Consider the following 17,134-nt stretch of genomic DNA (forward strand, 5'->3'; position numbering starts at 1 on the left):
TGTTCATTTTACTCAAATATATACCTATAAATAGCAAGGAACTGAAGTAATCTCCAAATGTTTTCCAGAGCTGTATTTATAGATATCCACTATTTGAACGTGAACTTTAATCTGTATTAATGAATGGAAATCAAATTGAATTATGTAACAAATTCATCACATACTCATAACAGCATAATGCAAATACAATGTAGGCTAAACTGATAGTAACTAAGAGTTAAAACTCCATTTACACCTGTACCTTCTGCACCTTAAGCAAGAATGCCAAAAATGTAAACAGTACCTATATATTAGCGGTAGGGCCTGACCTCACTTCACACATAAACCTACATAACACAAACACCAGCCTACAGAACGGCTTAAGACCACCCACTGCTGTTAACATCTAGCTAAAATAGAGCAGCTTCACTCTCCTGTACAGCTCAGCTCAGCTCAGCAGGGCTGATGTATCAGACAGTGTTTGAAGTTTAAAGGGATGAGTGAAGATGCTACAGTGTCTAATTCTTCTAAATCTAAATCCTCTGTAAACAGCAGGTCCACACTGACCTCATAAAAACGAGCACTAAAAACAGCAGGCCTGTGTACTACGAGGTGAGCAGATAATGTACATGTACACACACACACACACATACACACACACACACACACACATTCCTGCCCTATCATTCCAGTATTACACTTAAACCCCCTGTGATCCAGAAGACTCTCCTCTTTCTGGCTTTTTTCCTTGTCCTTTAAACACACACACACACACACACACACACTGTAATAACTGTTCATATGCAGTGGTTTCTGTATGAGAATATCCAGAAGGCTGTGATGACATGAGCACCAGTTACGGTAACATAAGTACTCTCCTTAATCACAGCAAGAGCTAGAATCACGAGATTCTAGAAGCTAGCACTATTTCACTATATGAGCGAAAGCATTTGGGACACCTGCTCATGCACTGTTTTTCTAAAAATCAGAAATCTAAAAATAATGTATCCTGCTTTTATAGCTGAAGAAATGAGGAGAGCAGAAATGAGATAAGAAAATAAAAAAAACTTAATGAGATGAGAGATTAAAGAGTAAAAGACAAGATGAGATCATGCAATTATAGAAGAGATAATCAGAAACAAGAAAAGGTGCAAACAGATGAGAAGAGAAACAGATAAATGAGAAGAGAAGGAGATGAGATCTATCTATCTATTTTATGTTATCTAGTCAAGTCAAGAGACTTCTATTGTCATTACATCTGAGTACAGGTACAAAGTGTAACGAAATTCCGAAATTCCAACTGTACAATAAACAAACATAAAGTGCAAAAGTGTAATAAAAGTGCTACATAAAACTATAACACTACAATAAATACAACAGATGAGAATATCTATCTATCTATCTATCTATCTATCTATCTATCTATCTATCTATCTATCTATCTATCTATCTATCTATCTATCTATCTATCTATCTATCTATCTATCTATCTATCTATCTATCTATCTATCTATCTATCTATCTATCTATCTATCTACATCTCTATGTGTTAAAATAAGTACCAGTACTCCAAACATTTTAACAAGAAAACAAATCTATAATGTTACACATAAGTTACAATATGATGTATATTCTCTGTACAGAAGATGTAAGATAAGGAGTTAATCCCAATGTGAACAGTGCGGTGTGTGGTCTGCACTTCTGGTTCTACAGTCTGACAGTTTTTGCCTCCTCCAGTAAAGTTACCACCGTGGAAGTTAGAGGACAGTGCCAACATATAAAGTCAACCCAAATCTAAAAACCCTAATCAACTTCTCATAAGTGAAACAGCTCAGAGATAAATATTCAATTAGCTACATAAACACACATTGATCTGATTAAACTTACTTATACAAAACACCCATCCCCCTGAGAGTTATCCACCCAGCGACCGACTGACCACTTCACTGACACACAATCTGCAGAACCAGCCCGGTGAATGTTCCGCAGCAGCGACATCACAACCAACAGGGGCCGTAGCCCATAAACTATAAATCTGCAATTATAGATGAATGCTCTGATATCCTCACAGCAATGTTCCAAAAGATAGTAGAGGCTGTTAATGCAGCAAATGGAAACTTAACTCACTATCAATACCCTTCACGACAAGAAAAGACAAGACCAGACAAGACAATGCAAGATGAGATAAGATAAAATAAGACATGACAAGGTAAGACATTCTTTAATTAGTCCCACCCACATTCAGGTAACGTTTCATTCAAATTAGCAAAGCAAAGAAAAAGATTGATTAAGAACAATTATATCAATTATAGATTAATAATAAGTAAAACAGCTGAAAGATAAATATTCAATTAGCTGCATAAACACACACTGATCCGATTAAAATCCCGTTACTTACAAAGCACTCGTCCACCTGACAGTTATCCACCCGACGTCCGACTGACCACTCACTGACACACAATCTGCAGAACCAGCCCGCTGAGCGTTCCACACCAGCAACATCACAACGACTGGGGTGCCGGCACCGCAGCCCATAAACAATAAACTCTGATCGGAGAATGCCCTCAATAATTTACACCGTGGATTGGATGGCCAGCAGCGCTCTAATGAAGGATTAGACCAATAGCCACATGCAAACAAACAGCGGCTCTATGGAAAGGTAGCGGCGGAAGGCTGTCAAATCAGCTGAAGAGCTGGGACACTGTATCTCCTGCTCTGCAGCTGCTTTTTTCCACTGCTTGGCACGGTGCCGACCAAAAGGCTAACGTGTCAGGGTCTTTGGCAAATCATTGCTAGTGGAAATAATCAGTAATCAATATCGCAGAGATCCCCGGGGCTTAGGCCTTAGGGATTTAGTCTGATCAGATTTTTGAGATGATCTCTAAGTTGGCCACTGTGGCCTGAAATAACAGATGACAAAACTGTTGGGCCAATCAACTCATCCAACACTGCCAATTTTACACTGCGCTGAATCCAAACTCAACACGGACCCGCTTTGGACATTCAGTACGACCTGATCATTCAGGATAAGGCACACCATATCAGATGCCAAAGACCAATATACAGTATGGCATACCAAAACGAGAATGAACCATCAAAATTATAGTGTAGTAAAGTCTTACATGCCTGCTGGCATCTGAAACCCACCAAGCAGGCTCTTAAAACTGTGATGACTGTGACAATTTATTTCCAAATCAATGCTTAATGCATGTACAGAGAGCCTCTCCAACATTCAGTAATGAAGAACACTGCTTGGCTTTAAGGATCAGTGGTCAGAGAGCTACCTACCAGCTGGGTGCACCTCCAACTACAATACAATACTCAATTCAGATAGTAAGGCAGCTCTGAATGCAATAACAATGGTAAATACAGCCACAAGCAGCAAGCAATTTTCCCAATGTCCAATGAGGCCCAACATGGGATAATTCCTGAGACAGAAGCATAATTAATACTTGTAGAGGAGTATTACCAATAGAGTGTGAGCTATAGAAGGGTACAAAGTCCCAGTATTGAGCTGTGGAGTTCCATCCAACATTTTTGGAAGCGATAGGTTAGGCAGGTGGGGTATGGTATTCTCTGTAAATGCAACCAAATTCTCACAACAATTAAATACATCCAAAATCTAGAAGAAAGTCTCCAACAAATGCAGGATAAACCTTGTTAAATTGTTGTACCAGTATAGAACGGCACAGTGTTTTAGCACTGTCATCACAATGCGAGCATGCACAAAAGTCAGGGTTGTTGGTTTGATACCTGGGTCACCACTCTTGAGCCTTTGAACAATTCCCTTAACACTCACTGATTACCGAGCCACCGCTCTGAGCACGTGTGCTCATTATATGGCACTGTCTCACTAGTGTGTGTGTGTGTGTGTGTGTGTGTGTGTGTGTTTGTGTGTGTGTTCACTGCATGGATGGGTTAAAGGCGGAGGCCAAATCATTTTTTTTTTTGGTCTTCTAATTTTCTCGCATTTTTCTCCAAGTTTACTTACCAATTATCTCAACTGCTACTAAGCTGTTTACCACCTATCACTAGTGATGCCACAACACAAGGAGGGTAAAAACTAGCACATGCCTTCTCCGACACATATAAAGTCAGCCACCACCTCTTTTTGAACTGCTGCTGATACAGCATTACAGAGTAGCATCACAGCGCACTCAGAGAAAAGCGCAGCGACTCGGGTCCGATACATCAGCTCACAGACGCCTTGTGCTGATCCACATCACCCTAGATGTGATGAGAGAGCATGGCCAATTGTGCTCTCTCGGGGCTCCGGTAGCTGATGGCAAGCTGCATACAAGGGATTCAAACCTCTCCTGAGTTCTAAGTCTGTGTTTTTTTGTTTGTTTGTTTGTTTGATTAATGCGTGAATGAATGAGCAGATCAAGACAGAGAAAAAAGAGCGGAGAAAGCACTGCACTGATATCGCCATGTTCGCAGTATCTTTTGTATCAGTGCTATCAGCAGCACTGCAATTGTTTAGGTAACCAGTAATAGCTTATCATGGCCAGAAAACTCGCACAAGGACCTATCTTTAGATGTAATATATTTGGATTTGCACAGATGTTCACAAAAGCGTACAGATGCCATTAATTACAATATTTTGTCCCTTTTCCACTCTGGAATACTACCGCTTTCAATACAAAAGAAAAAGTGTTGACTTGGGTATATATGAGCACGTGCCATTCTTTCTCTCACAAAGCCCATATTGTCTACAGTGACACTGCACCACAGCACTTCCACAGTCCTCACAGTCTCCACACTGCCCTTCGTGTTATGTTTGCTGAAATTCATGGTCCTCACTAAGACCAGTGCATGTTCCGAGCCTGTTCCTGGAAGAATTTTTGACACAGTCTTAAGAGTGCGGTAAACAGCGCTGAGTGCCAGGATCAGAGCGCAGAGGTCGAAACAATCGCAGCATTCTTGTAATATGACTGCAGGCCTGATGGGAAACATGCTCCCTGATTCTTCTTCAATAATCAGGAGCATGTTCAACTCTACTCATAAAGCCCACATCTTTATCGCCCTCCGGTGGCTCAGAATCACTGCACTCACTACAGCCACACAGCTCTGGTTAGGAGACTCAGTTCTGGTCAACACTGGTGCAATTTTGGTGCCCCCAAGGCTGAAAATGTGTCACTAAAGTGCCCTCTAAATTGGCAAAAACAGACAAAGTGCCCTATCATCATCAACTCTCTGCTAAGATGTTCTTTTTCTGCAGTAATTTATGACAAAGTGCCTTTAGATCAAGAATGTTGGTAATGTGTTTTAATGAGTACCCATCTTTTGATGTTCTTGTGCCCTTCCAGTAGAAAACGTAGTACCATTATAAAAAAATAAAAAATAAAAAATTGTTTCAGCATTAATATCATATTGTACACATAAACAAAGGTCATATTGCAGGACATTCATTGTTTTATTCAATGTTATGTTACTAATAAAAAATGTTTTCCCGCAGTTTATATTGCCAATTGTCCCACCCTTTCAGCTGCTACTCAACTGTAAATCCCCCATCACTAGGGATGCCCCAACACAAGAAGAGTGAAGACTAGCACACGCCTCCTCCGATACACGTGTCAGTCATCAAGTCAGCTACCGCCTCTTTTCAAACTTCTGCTGATGCAGCATTGCCGAGTGGCATCACAGCGTGCTCGGAGGAAAGCGCAGCGACTCGGTTCTGATACATCAGCTCACAGACGCAGCCTTGTGCTGATCCACATCACCCTAGGAGTGATGAGGCGAAAGAGCGCCATCTACCCACCCACAGAGAGCAAGGCCAATTGCGCTCTCAGGGCTCTGGCAGCTGATGGCAAGCTGCATGACTGGGATTCGACAGAGCGTGCTTCCGATCATAGTGGCAATGCTTTAGAGTGCGGGCCTCCTGCAGCAGAATAGAGAGTATTCTGTTGTATTTATACTACTCTGAGGCGCCCCCTTAACGCCAATGGGAGTCGGATTTCGGCACAACACTGTTCCTTTTTCTTCTTCTATTGTTTAATGAGTGATGATAGCCTGACTTAGCTTCCTGTACTTAATCTGAACGTCCAAAAGTGTCTGAAACTGAAACTAAAGTCCTCCACTGGTCAGTGATAAAAAAAGTTACATTTTGTTTTCAGTTTTAGCCACGCCCCACAGAATGTACATGCACCATGTCATCCAGACATGTGTTAGTTTTATTTTTTTGGCCCAGTCCTTCAAACTAAGGGTCTGACAATGCCGATAAATTATATTGTTTTCGATTGTGATATGTTAGCAATAGCGGTATCAAATATCTATATTTGATATTTTTTCCTTATATAATTTTTTTCCTGTAAGCATTTTTTACACAGTTTGACACAGCAGCTGAACTTTTTAAGCCAATGGCATTTCATGGCTATTTTACAACATTGGAACAATAAGAGCCACACCTCGAAGAGCTTCAGTCAATGTATGTGTGTTAAAAAAAAAAAACCTTTTACCCGTTTACAGGTTACAGGTGTAGGTGATAAAAAATTCTTATTTTCCTGCAATAAAATAACTTATCTACATTCTGAAAATTTGAGGGCTTTGAAATCTCCTGCAGGACACTTAGAGAAGCTGCCTGTTTTCTCTCTACTCCACTTAATAATTCCAGATCAGCAACAGAAATCAACCCAAACTTTGCATGTTTGAAAATAGACGTAAAACTAGACAAACATAATGAAACTAAAGGTTTGGAGGACATAACCTGTTTGCTTTGTATTTAAGAAAATATTGATTGTAAAATGAAGTTCAGGAGAGATCCAATTATACGATTTTATTCATTTTATTTTGACATTAGCAGATTTACTTAAATATTTATTTTTATAGTTTCTATTACAATTACAATTATGCTTTTCAGTAATGTTCCTTATCAAACATGAAAGCTTTTTATGTAATGCTTGAATAAAAATCCTCAAGCTGTCAGGCAGACAATTGACAAAAATCGTGGTCTGTTAAGGGGTTAAGAGACATTAGCAATCTAAGCTCTGCACTTCTGTTGTGGTCATTGTTCCATATTGGCTGTCAAATTCTGAGAAACTGACACCAATAAATCCATAATTCCTGATATTTGCTTATTTAGGAGCATTTTATTCTCTTCAGTAACACAGATGCTGTAAAGTATTGTAGAAAATTAAGAATCGCAGAATCACAGTATTGTGAAATTGTTGTTGTGGGTAATGTATCATAATAATAATAATAATATCATATCATGAGATGCCCTGTGATTCACACCTCTACTTTACACAGAGTCCACAACTGGTCAGTGATACTCGAGTCAGTGCAGAACAAAAGCATCACACACCGAATATTCCAGATTTCCGACATAACTCAGCGTTCAAGGCTCTCCTCGGTCCAACCGCAGGACCTGTGGGTTGTATAAAGGTTCTGCTGGTACCCAGAAGAGACACGTTTAAGACAGCTGGCCCCCGCGGCCCCCGGCTCAGATCCGTGTTGTAAAATAAACCTGCGCTCTGCTTGTTTGATTGCAGCTGTCTCAGGGAAAAGGCGGGCTGCACCGAGGGAGGGTGACCTCTTTGGGATGAAACCAAAACATGAGGAAATGCCTAGCACGCAACTCTCTGGCCAACGGCCCAAACAATCCATTACAGGCACCGCAAGGAAATGAGAAGGCCTGACCCGACCACATTACGCTGGAACAAAAACCCTGCAAGCAGCGTGGCAAACCTGCAAATCTGTGACACGGGAGGGAGCCACATAATTAAACCACCCCCCACCACTAATATATATATATATTTTTTTTTTTTTTTTCCATTTTTTCTTGACTAAAGCAAAGAGGCTAACACAACTATCATGCATGGAAATGGATGCTCTGAGCCAAAAAGAGAAATTTAAAAAGAAAATTAGACTAGAGTGTTTGATTGAAAATGCCCACCTTTATAAGTTGTGAGGTGTTATGTGTGAGGTTGAACACTGACCAGCGGATTCATGGCAGGAGAATGAGAGTTTGCATTATCACTTCAATACTGGATGGTAATGATGGTGACCGGCGGTGTCTGGCTAGAATTGTCAGTGCAAACAGCGACTAGTAGCAAGTAACTCTAGCATTTTTTCCTAGTCATAGAACATGATACCAGTTTTATGCTTTTTGCATGGTACTGTAGAAGTACATTATTTTATTGGCTCATGAATATAAAGGGTTCTATGTTACACCCTATGTAAGACACATAACAATGCTCATTGATATCTTACACCGGTGGGCATGGTGGTCTTAAAATAAGGTAAAATTCTGGTGTATTGCTATCATGGCAATGGAAAACACAGGTGCACCTTTGACTTACAAACATCCTAAACAGACATCAACCATCAGATGTTCATTGCTATCTTGGCAGTGTAACAATTATAAACACAGGCTTGTGTCCAATGCATGTACACTCCAGCTTGTTTTTTTGCACACAAGAACACTGTGACATAAAATAGCAACCGGGACTAAGTGAAACCACAGGTCAAGAGCCTCTGCTGGCTGATTGCAGTATTAGTATGTGTAGCTCCACCAATCACTCTACCTCTAGGAATTAAGGGATTAGCAGCCTTGTATACAGCCTTTATAGAACAGAAAATAATAGACCATTCATTGTTTTTCTGAAATTAAGGTTATTAAAAAGAGTTTATCCTGCTTTTGTTGGAGTAACTGTCTCTACTCTCCAGAGAAGACTTTCTGCCTGATTGTTTAGCATCACTGATGTGAGATTTTAATAGCATTTAGTGACAAGATAAGCAATAGTGAGGTCTATTTTCACACTTGCCCTTGAAATAGCATTGGAGTTTAGGAATAAATCTACACTGATGGGGCGTGGTGATCTGGAAGTGAGGTGTGTTCAGGTAAATTTCTGGCATGTTTCTATTTTGGCAGCAGAAAACACAGGAGCTCCACTGACTAAAATTAACCTAGACAACAGTCAATCATCAGAGTCCATTCCTACAGGTGCTCCCAGAATGCTGCATACACCCCCGCTCATTAAACATACACACACACGAACGCACTGTTAAGATACAAATGTGCCAAAGTCAGAGCACACCTGGCTTTTTTAAAGAAATTACAAGTCATATACTGATTTAATTGGTTTATTTCATGTTACACCCAAAACACACCCATGATGAATTAATTAGTACATGCTTTTTACGCGTTTCGAGATGCGCCAAGCATATTTTTTTGTGCACTCAAAATACCAAAGACACACCGACATGCCCTAAATCCAGCTGCGCGATATTTGATTTGCAATTGACCAGTGCGCTATAGGTCGATAAAATAGGGCCCATAGTGTATAAACAATTTCTGATGTTCTCTTATGTAACCGCTTGTGTTCTTCGCTTGTGTTTTACATTTGTAATCCCTTTCTGCTCAGACTCTGTTGACAGTGGTCAGATACAATGTAGCCTTTTGACTAACCAACCATCAGCGCTGCACAGATGGGTTACCCTTGGCTATGGCATCAAGAAAAGACAAAGGAAGAGCGAGACCAAAAAAAAAAAAAAATCAAGACAACAATCAGATGCACGTTCGAGGCCAACAAACATCCTGCTCTCTAACCTGCTCCCGGATCACCTTTCCACTTCCAAGCATCGGAACGGTGAAAACCCTGAAACCGAGCCGCGTGGATCCCATAACCGCCTCTACCCGAGCCAGGCCAGCGGAGCGGGGGTAAGCGATACCCTCGCGGAGTGTAAAGAGTGCAAACAGCAGCATCGGATGCCTCTCCACACTCCCGGCATTAGTTAGCTCCCTATTGTTGAGACGGCTCGGATTATTTCTGGAGTTTGGTGGCGCCTCTGCCCCTCTCATCATCAAGATATGAGTGCCAGACTCTTCACTTATTTATTTATTCTCAGGTCGACGAGCGGACTCGATGAGCTGTTATGGAGGAGCGCAGCCAGCCGAGGTGACTGTCATAGTGATGTTGCAGTTATTGGGCCTCAATTAGGAAAACTCGTAGAATAAATCTGATCGTATATCATTTGGAAATTATTTGTTGTGTACAATACCTACATTCGTTAAAGTGTTTTTATAGTCTAAAAAATGTTACCATGAATAAGAGTGTCATTTGATGAAGTGTTACAATATGGTGGTAGACATTCCTTAAAAAAAAAAAACTTGCTGTGTGTGGGTGAGCATTATCCTGCTGAAAAACGAAGCAGGCGATGGCTGGTTGACGCACAGCCTAGAATCTCCAATGATGTGCCCCCTATTAACGTCTGGCAACTGAGTGAAATGTCTTAGAGTGGAAATTCGGGAAACAATTTGTGGCGTATCATGCTGTTCTACCATGCCCAAGTGCCTGCACCATGCCCAAGTGCCTGCACCATGCCCAAGTGCCTGCACCATGCCCATGTGCCTGCACCATGCCCATGTGCCTGCTTTGTACAGATCGGTCCACCACCTAAATAATATCTGGTCAGCCGCAGCCCTCTGGTCAGAATCTGATGAATGATGGATGAGGTAGAGGGTGTTTGACAAATTGTGCACGATAACAGAGAGACGGGCTGTAATTGCACACCTAAAAAAAGTGCTGTAGGAGGGGTTTAAATGTGGGTCAGAGACACAAAAGGTACAGGTTTCGAAAAGCTTTGTTTACGTTAAAGTATTCATTTGAGTTAAATAAAGCTGTTTTGTTAACTTGCACCAATAGGAGAAACCTTTTTTTAGCTCCATTTAAAAACACCAGCTGTTTATAATGCAAAGAAGTTTATTATGGTGTAAAAATGCTGTGTATATACTGTATTAGTAGTGAGTGATTCATTATCTGAATACTGTGTCTTTAGAAGTGTCATAACATTTTACTTATTTTATCTATTCATCATATTTTCCTCAGACCACACAGAAATCATATCTTCAAAGTTCTTTAAAGTGAGGGGTAGCCTTCATCCTCTATATGTGTATTACTGTGTTCATTCAGAGTAAATCCTGCAAAATGTATACTGACTCTAAATAATTCCAATATTAACATGATTTTTTTTAGTTAGATGTCCAGAGTGGGTTTACAGAAAAGCATATTACACAGTTTGGAAAAAGGCTTGATTCTAATTAGATTCAAAACCCTGGTCAGGATTTGCTGAAACAGCATCACAGCTATGTCATACTCTGTACTGAGCTTACTAACGCTAAATATTAGCAGCACCGCCGCTATTGTCCCAAAGCCTTTGTTATTGCAGCCAATCTAATATTGCATCAGATCTAATTCTGATTGGGGCTTTATAATTTCTACAACCATTACTGGCACAGTCGAGTCTGAGCGACTGTTACTGTTCTAACTTTCCAGTAAAACAAACTGGACCTGATCAACATTTGGCATAGATGGGAAAATTGAGCAATGGAGCAGTGGAATTGTGTTCTGTGGAATGATGAAGCTCCGTCCAATACTTCTGGATGGGATGAAAAAGTTGGAGATGAGGTGGGTTGGTGAACATCTTGATTTTATCAACTCTTTTGTCGCTGAATACAATCAAATACTCACAGTATTGCTCCAAAATCTGGAAGAAATCTATTTTTTGACTAGGTCATTAAACAGCCACAGATCTAGAGGATCGTGAACATAGGGGATTTGTCATAAACTAAGATACTCAGGTGTGAATAAAGGTGTGAATAAATCTTAGCAAGTAAAATAATCTAATTTCAAGGCAATATATCTATTTTTTATCTGATTGTTTTCTTACTAAGCATTGTAAGTGTAAGATTGTTTTACTTATTTTAGGAATAATTATCTTATTCATTCTTTCTTAGAATGTTTACCTTATTTTAAGTCATTTGAACACAAAAAGTCACCAGTCCAGTTATTCTGATTCTTGTGTACAAATTTAAACCACAAAATAAGGGATTTTTGCTTGTTTTAACTCTTACTTTGCTCATTTTGGGAGTTTGTGAGACTTTGCTTATTTTTTAGAAATCTTACTAAGAAAAATTTTGCTCACACCATTGGCAGATTTTTTTCTTAATTTAAGGATATATGTCTCAATTTACATATATTTGTCTAGTTTTTGCCAATGGAGTTTATACAGTGAGTAATGGCATCTGCACCTGATTAGAATGTGATTTGACCTCAATTCAACCTGACTATCAGACATGCTAAACAGCTGTTCAGGGCAGGTTTAACCTGATTTATTACCCAGAATATTACTACAGCTGTTACTAATGCTAAACTAATGCTAATCTCTGATGCTCCACAGAACCTTCTTCTTGTATTTACTTATTATTATTAACTCCACCCCAGACAGCTCTGACAAACACGAGTACAAAAACGCTTTTCAAACAATATTAATTGTTTGGATAAAAAAATATATATAATTGCCATGGGCAAGATTTTTTCAGTTCTAGATATAGAGTAAATATCGATTTTGATAAATTTTTGATTCCCATATTTTTTGCACTATAAGGCGCACTGGATTGTAAGGCACACTATCAATGAACGTCTATTTTCATACATAATATAAGGTGCCTTATGCGACACTAGTAAGGAACAGGGGTGAGGCCATGTTTTCCTTGTAATTCAGCAGGTCTCGTCACTGGGTGGTGGTGGGGGTAAGTCAAGTGAAGTCAAGTAGTTATATAATAATGGAAATAATGGGAAATAATGGGAGACACTATGTGTACAATACAGCAGGGACACAAATAGACACACATGAGACAGAAACAAGGTGCAGTAGTGGTGGGGGAGAAATAGATATATAAATATAAGTAAAAAGAAATAAGATATATAATCTAAAAGAGTGGGAGACACTAAATGTACAAAACAACAAGACACAATAAACATAAGTAAGATGAAAGACAATAGTGCAATATTGATGGTGATTAAGATGGAATGACAGTATAAATAGAACCCGTATAACAGTAGTGCAAATATGGTATGTAGCTTAAGGCTGGTAAAGTGAATGAGTGTGTACAGTACTTAAAGTTCACAGTTTTTGGGGAATGAAAGTGTGTATGACAGTGTAAGTATAGCAAAAAATGTAACAAAAAATTTTAAGAAAGCTAATGCTAATGCTAATACTGCTCCAGTCTCGGTGCTGGAGAACTAAACTGAAACTACTTTATAATGCTGTACTTCAGCAGAGTGACTTTACTGCTACTTACAACCTGACTGATAGAATTCATACATTAGTCGCACCAGATAATAATGTGCACTGTCGATTTTTGGGAAAACTGAAGGATTTTAAGTTTAGAATGAGGGTTCGTATATTAGGAAGTCAGTTAATAGTAATGATTTACATGATCAGCATGTAACAAGTTGCAGATTCCTCAGCACTTGAACTCTATAGTATAGATTCAGAGGTATTACTTGGTGTTTTATTGTGCTGCCCCTAAGAAACAGCTGGAAATTCTGTATCTGACAAGATAATTCTAATTTTGACACAGAGAAATGAGAGATTTAAAAAGTGCAGAGTTGTAAGAGATGCGATAAACAAAAGCATATGATCCTACACCTGCAGTTTCCCCCCCGGGCCCATCTGTCAGCTCCCAGCTCACATCCTGGACTCCATTTCTTTTTCCTACTGGTTTGAGTGGGTGTGCCATGCCTGACTGCATTACCCCTGATCACCCTGAAAAATTCATGAGTCAAATTGAGGAACATCTTGCTTACCGAACAAAACAAGAGGTCTGGTTGTGACGTGACCCCAGAGCTGCTGAGATCATTAGGAGGCAGTTCTGAAACAAGGCACCGGACGTCACGCTAGCGTTCTGCAGAACGCCCCCTCCCCACGTCCCGTCCAGCTCTCTGTGGGAGCCGAAGTGTCAATCAAAACAGGCTGAGAGAGGGAGTGGGCAGCGCGGGGTCGCGGCGGTGCCGTAACCGAATCCGCAGGGTTATGATTTCTGTGCCGGTCGTACATGAGGAGAACCTGATCCGCATGGGAGGAAAACTACCAGGGTGAGCTCGACCTGTTTATTACAGAGTTATAATGATATTTGACTTTCTGGATAGAGTGACTAGTATAGTATAACATGACCACTGTATCTAGTACTGACCTTTATAGCAAAAGTATTGGGACATATGACTGGGTATTAACCATTTTCACATATTAGTGTTTAGTATGATCCATTAATGTGGAAACATATGTAGCAGGGTTAACCATTTCCTGTAGTCTTTTAAATAATGGCCACTGATGGTACTGCCTGTTCCAAATACACCACTAATTCAGTTATTAGTTACTATTAGTAATTTAACGAGAGAATAAATAAACCCAGAGTAAAACCAAACAGGAGTGACCCACCGCTCAGTCCAGTGTTCACTCTGGATCAGTTTAAAATGACATTAAAATTAAAATACATTAGAATAGGATAGAATAAAATAGAATTAAAATCACTAAACTCAACATCAGCATTAATCAGATTATTGGATGTATATTAATAAATGAAATTCAAAATATGAATATAATGGTCCTGAATGTACTGAAAAAAATCCATTGACAAAAATAGACAAAATATTTGTAAAATGAGAAGGCAAAAAAATCTGACAATGAGGTAAGCAATTTTTCTTCGTAAGATTTTTTAAAATATGCAATCGCAAAGTCTCATAATGAGTGATATAAGATATAAGAATCGCTTGACAAAGTCTTTTTTTGCTTATTTTGAGTTCAAAATAATATCACACTTCTTATGAGAGAAAAATATTTATTGGCTTAAAATTAAAATAATTTTACTTGCTAAGATTTATTGATTTATTGATTTATTTATTTATTTTGCAGCTTGAAAAACAATGAATCAAATATAAATTAAAAGTCTCATTCCATCGATTTTTCATTTATTTTAAAATGTCTAGTTGTGGTCTGTAGTATGAATGAATGAATGCCATGTGAGCCGTTTTTTGTGAAAAAAGTGCTCCGGTGTTTCTGTATAACCCTGCTTTAGTTCCCTGGATTAGAGGTCTCTGAAAAAATACAGGTTTTGGCTCTTGCTCATGAATATTCATAACATGCAAACATATCGCCTCTGATTGGCCAACAGCACTGCAGCAGAGAACATACGATACGATACGATACGATGTTGATACGACAAAATGTTTTTAGAGATACAGCCTTAGCTATAAAGATATAGCACTGAGTGCTGGGTAAAGTTAACCCTTAAACTTCACTTAACGTCAGACTCTTAGAATCGCTAGGCCGCGGGTGAACGGTATCACTCAGCCGCAAGAAAAACAAAAAGTGGGTTTAAGCGGAAGGAGACCTTTAATACATAAGCAAATAGTGAATAAATAAGCCACACTCTGAATTAAATACGTGAAGAGAGATGATGTGAAAAATGCAGCAGAAGAATAAAACCCAGGTCTTACGTTTTTCTCCACCCTGCGCAGGTATTTAGCGCAGTAGTTGTGACCGTTATACTGAGCCAGATCAGCCGCAGTGAATCCGTCCACGTCCCTCTCTGCAGGATTAACCCCATAACTCAGCAGAACCCTGCAGCACTGACACACAGCAAATAACACAACCATTAACTGCGTATTCTAAAAATTATAATTATATAAAAACACATTTGTAGCTCTGATTTCACAAAACCACTGAATCCAAAATAATTTTTGCAAAAACCTTGCTTTTGGCCATTTTTCTTTCTTTTTTTTTTTTTTTTTTTGTTGCATAATTTAAACCTAGCAGTTGATCTTCATATTATTATCTTTCAAATCTTAATTGATTATTTTTTTTATTTAGAAGAAAAGTTTCAAATAAAAGTATATTTGCATTCATATTTAATTCAATTCAAAGATATAATTTTTTTTTTTTTGCCATTTGGAAGATTTTTGTATGGATTTTTTTAAAACAATTTTTTATATATCATCTTAACAAGCCGTGGCCACACCTTAAGATCTCATTCACACACCTTAATAAGTCGTGGAAACACATTAGTTTCTTGTTTCCACACCTTAATAAGTCATAGCCACGCATTAGGATCTCATTCCCACACCTTAATAAGTTGTGACCATGCCTAAGGATCTCATTCCCACGCCTTAGTAAGTCGTGGACATGCATTAGGTTCTCATTTCCATGTGTTAATAAGTTGTGGCCATGCCTTAAGATCTCATTCCCACACTTTAATAAGTAATGGACACACATTAGGTTCTTGTTCCCACACTTTAATAAGTCGTGACCATGCCTTAGGATCTCATTCCCATGCCTTAATAAGTTGTGGCCATGCCTTAAGATCTCGTTCCTATGCTTTAATAAGTTATGGACACACATTAGGTTCTTGTTCCCACGCTTTAATAAGTCGTAGTCATGCCTTAGGATCTCCTTCCGATGCCTTAATAACTCGTGACCATAAATTATTATTTTTTTAACATGATGTCACCTTGAGCTGGATTTTTTAGCACAGATGTATCTTTTATTCATAAATCTGAAACGGTATAAAACTGATATGCACTGCAATTGTTTAAAATACATTCTAAAATAAAAAAATAAATTAAAATGAATTTGAAAATGTTTAAAATATTTATATTTATTATTTAATTTATTGTCTGTATGAAAGTGACATTTCTGCACAGGCAGGGTGGGAGCTGTACCTCCATCTCTCCGTTCTCGGCTGCATCATGTAAAGGAGTGCCCCCCCAGAAGTCTTTGATAATCTTTGGTCCAGTGCGGAGCAGCCGGTCCAGCACGTGGTGATGCCCCCCGCTGGCAGCAAAGTGCAGTGCAGTGGCCCCCTCTTTATCCTGACTGGACACGCTCACGTCTGTGTGACTGACCTTAACAGAAAATACACAAAAGAGAAGGTTTGATTGACACACTATACAGAAAAGAAATATATGTAAAATATATTTTCATTAATATACTGCAATTGAATTTTTTTTTTTTATTCAACAATATGTGTAAAATATATTTCACATACAAAACATAAATGACCATATATTCATATATTTCTTTTTCTAGACTTCAAGATGCCTCATATTACTGAGAACTGGTGTGCATGTTTATCTCACCAGCCAGACCACCAGAGAATAATGGCCCATATGCGCAGCTGCATGCAGGGGGGTCATGCCGTCGTGTGCTCTCAAGTGGATGTCAGCTCCGCAGTCCTGCAGCAGATACTGCACCACATCCTGGTGACCCTCCTGACACGCCAGGTACAGCGGAGTCGCTCCCAGGAACGTCTGGCGGTTCACACAGCTGAAATAAAATAAAGATAAATTAAACATTTACAAATAAAGATAACATA

The 17,134-nt window shown here is 39.1% G+C and overlaps 1 protein-coding gene across 1 annotated transcript in view; it reads right to left on the bottom strand.

The window, feature by feature from the left end:
* The window catches only part of espnla (espin like a), a 41,990-nt gene that overhangs the window by 16,069 nt on the left and 8,787 nt on the right, over positions 1-17,134 (bottom strand). Inside the window, exons 3-5 of the mRNA XM_049479102.1 lie at positions 16,899-17,085; positions 16,443-16,664; positions 15,261-15,392 (exon numbers count right to left, since the gene is read on the bottom strand). Coding sequence (XP_049335059.1) covers positions 15,261-15,392; positions 16,443-16,664; positions 16,899-17,085 — 541 coding nt within the window. The remainder of the gene's footprint in view (positions 1-15,260; positions 15,393-16,442; positions 16,665-16,898; positions 17,086-17,134) is intronic.

Source organism: Astyanax mexicanus, chromosome 5, assembly GCF_023375975.1.
Source record: "Astyanax mexicanus isolate ESR-SI-001 chromosome 5, AstMex3_surface, whole genome shotgun sequence".
NCBI lineage: Eukaryota > Metazoa > Chordata > Actinopteri > Characiformes > Acestrorhamphidae > Astyanax > Astyanax mexicanus.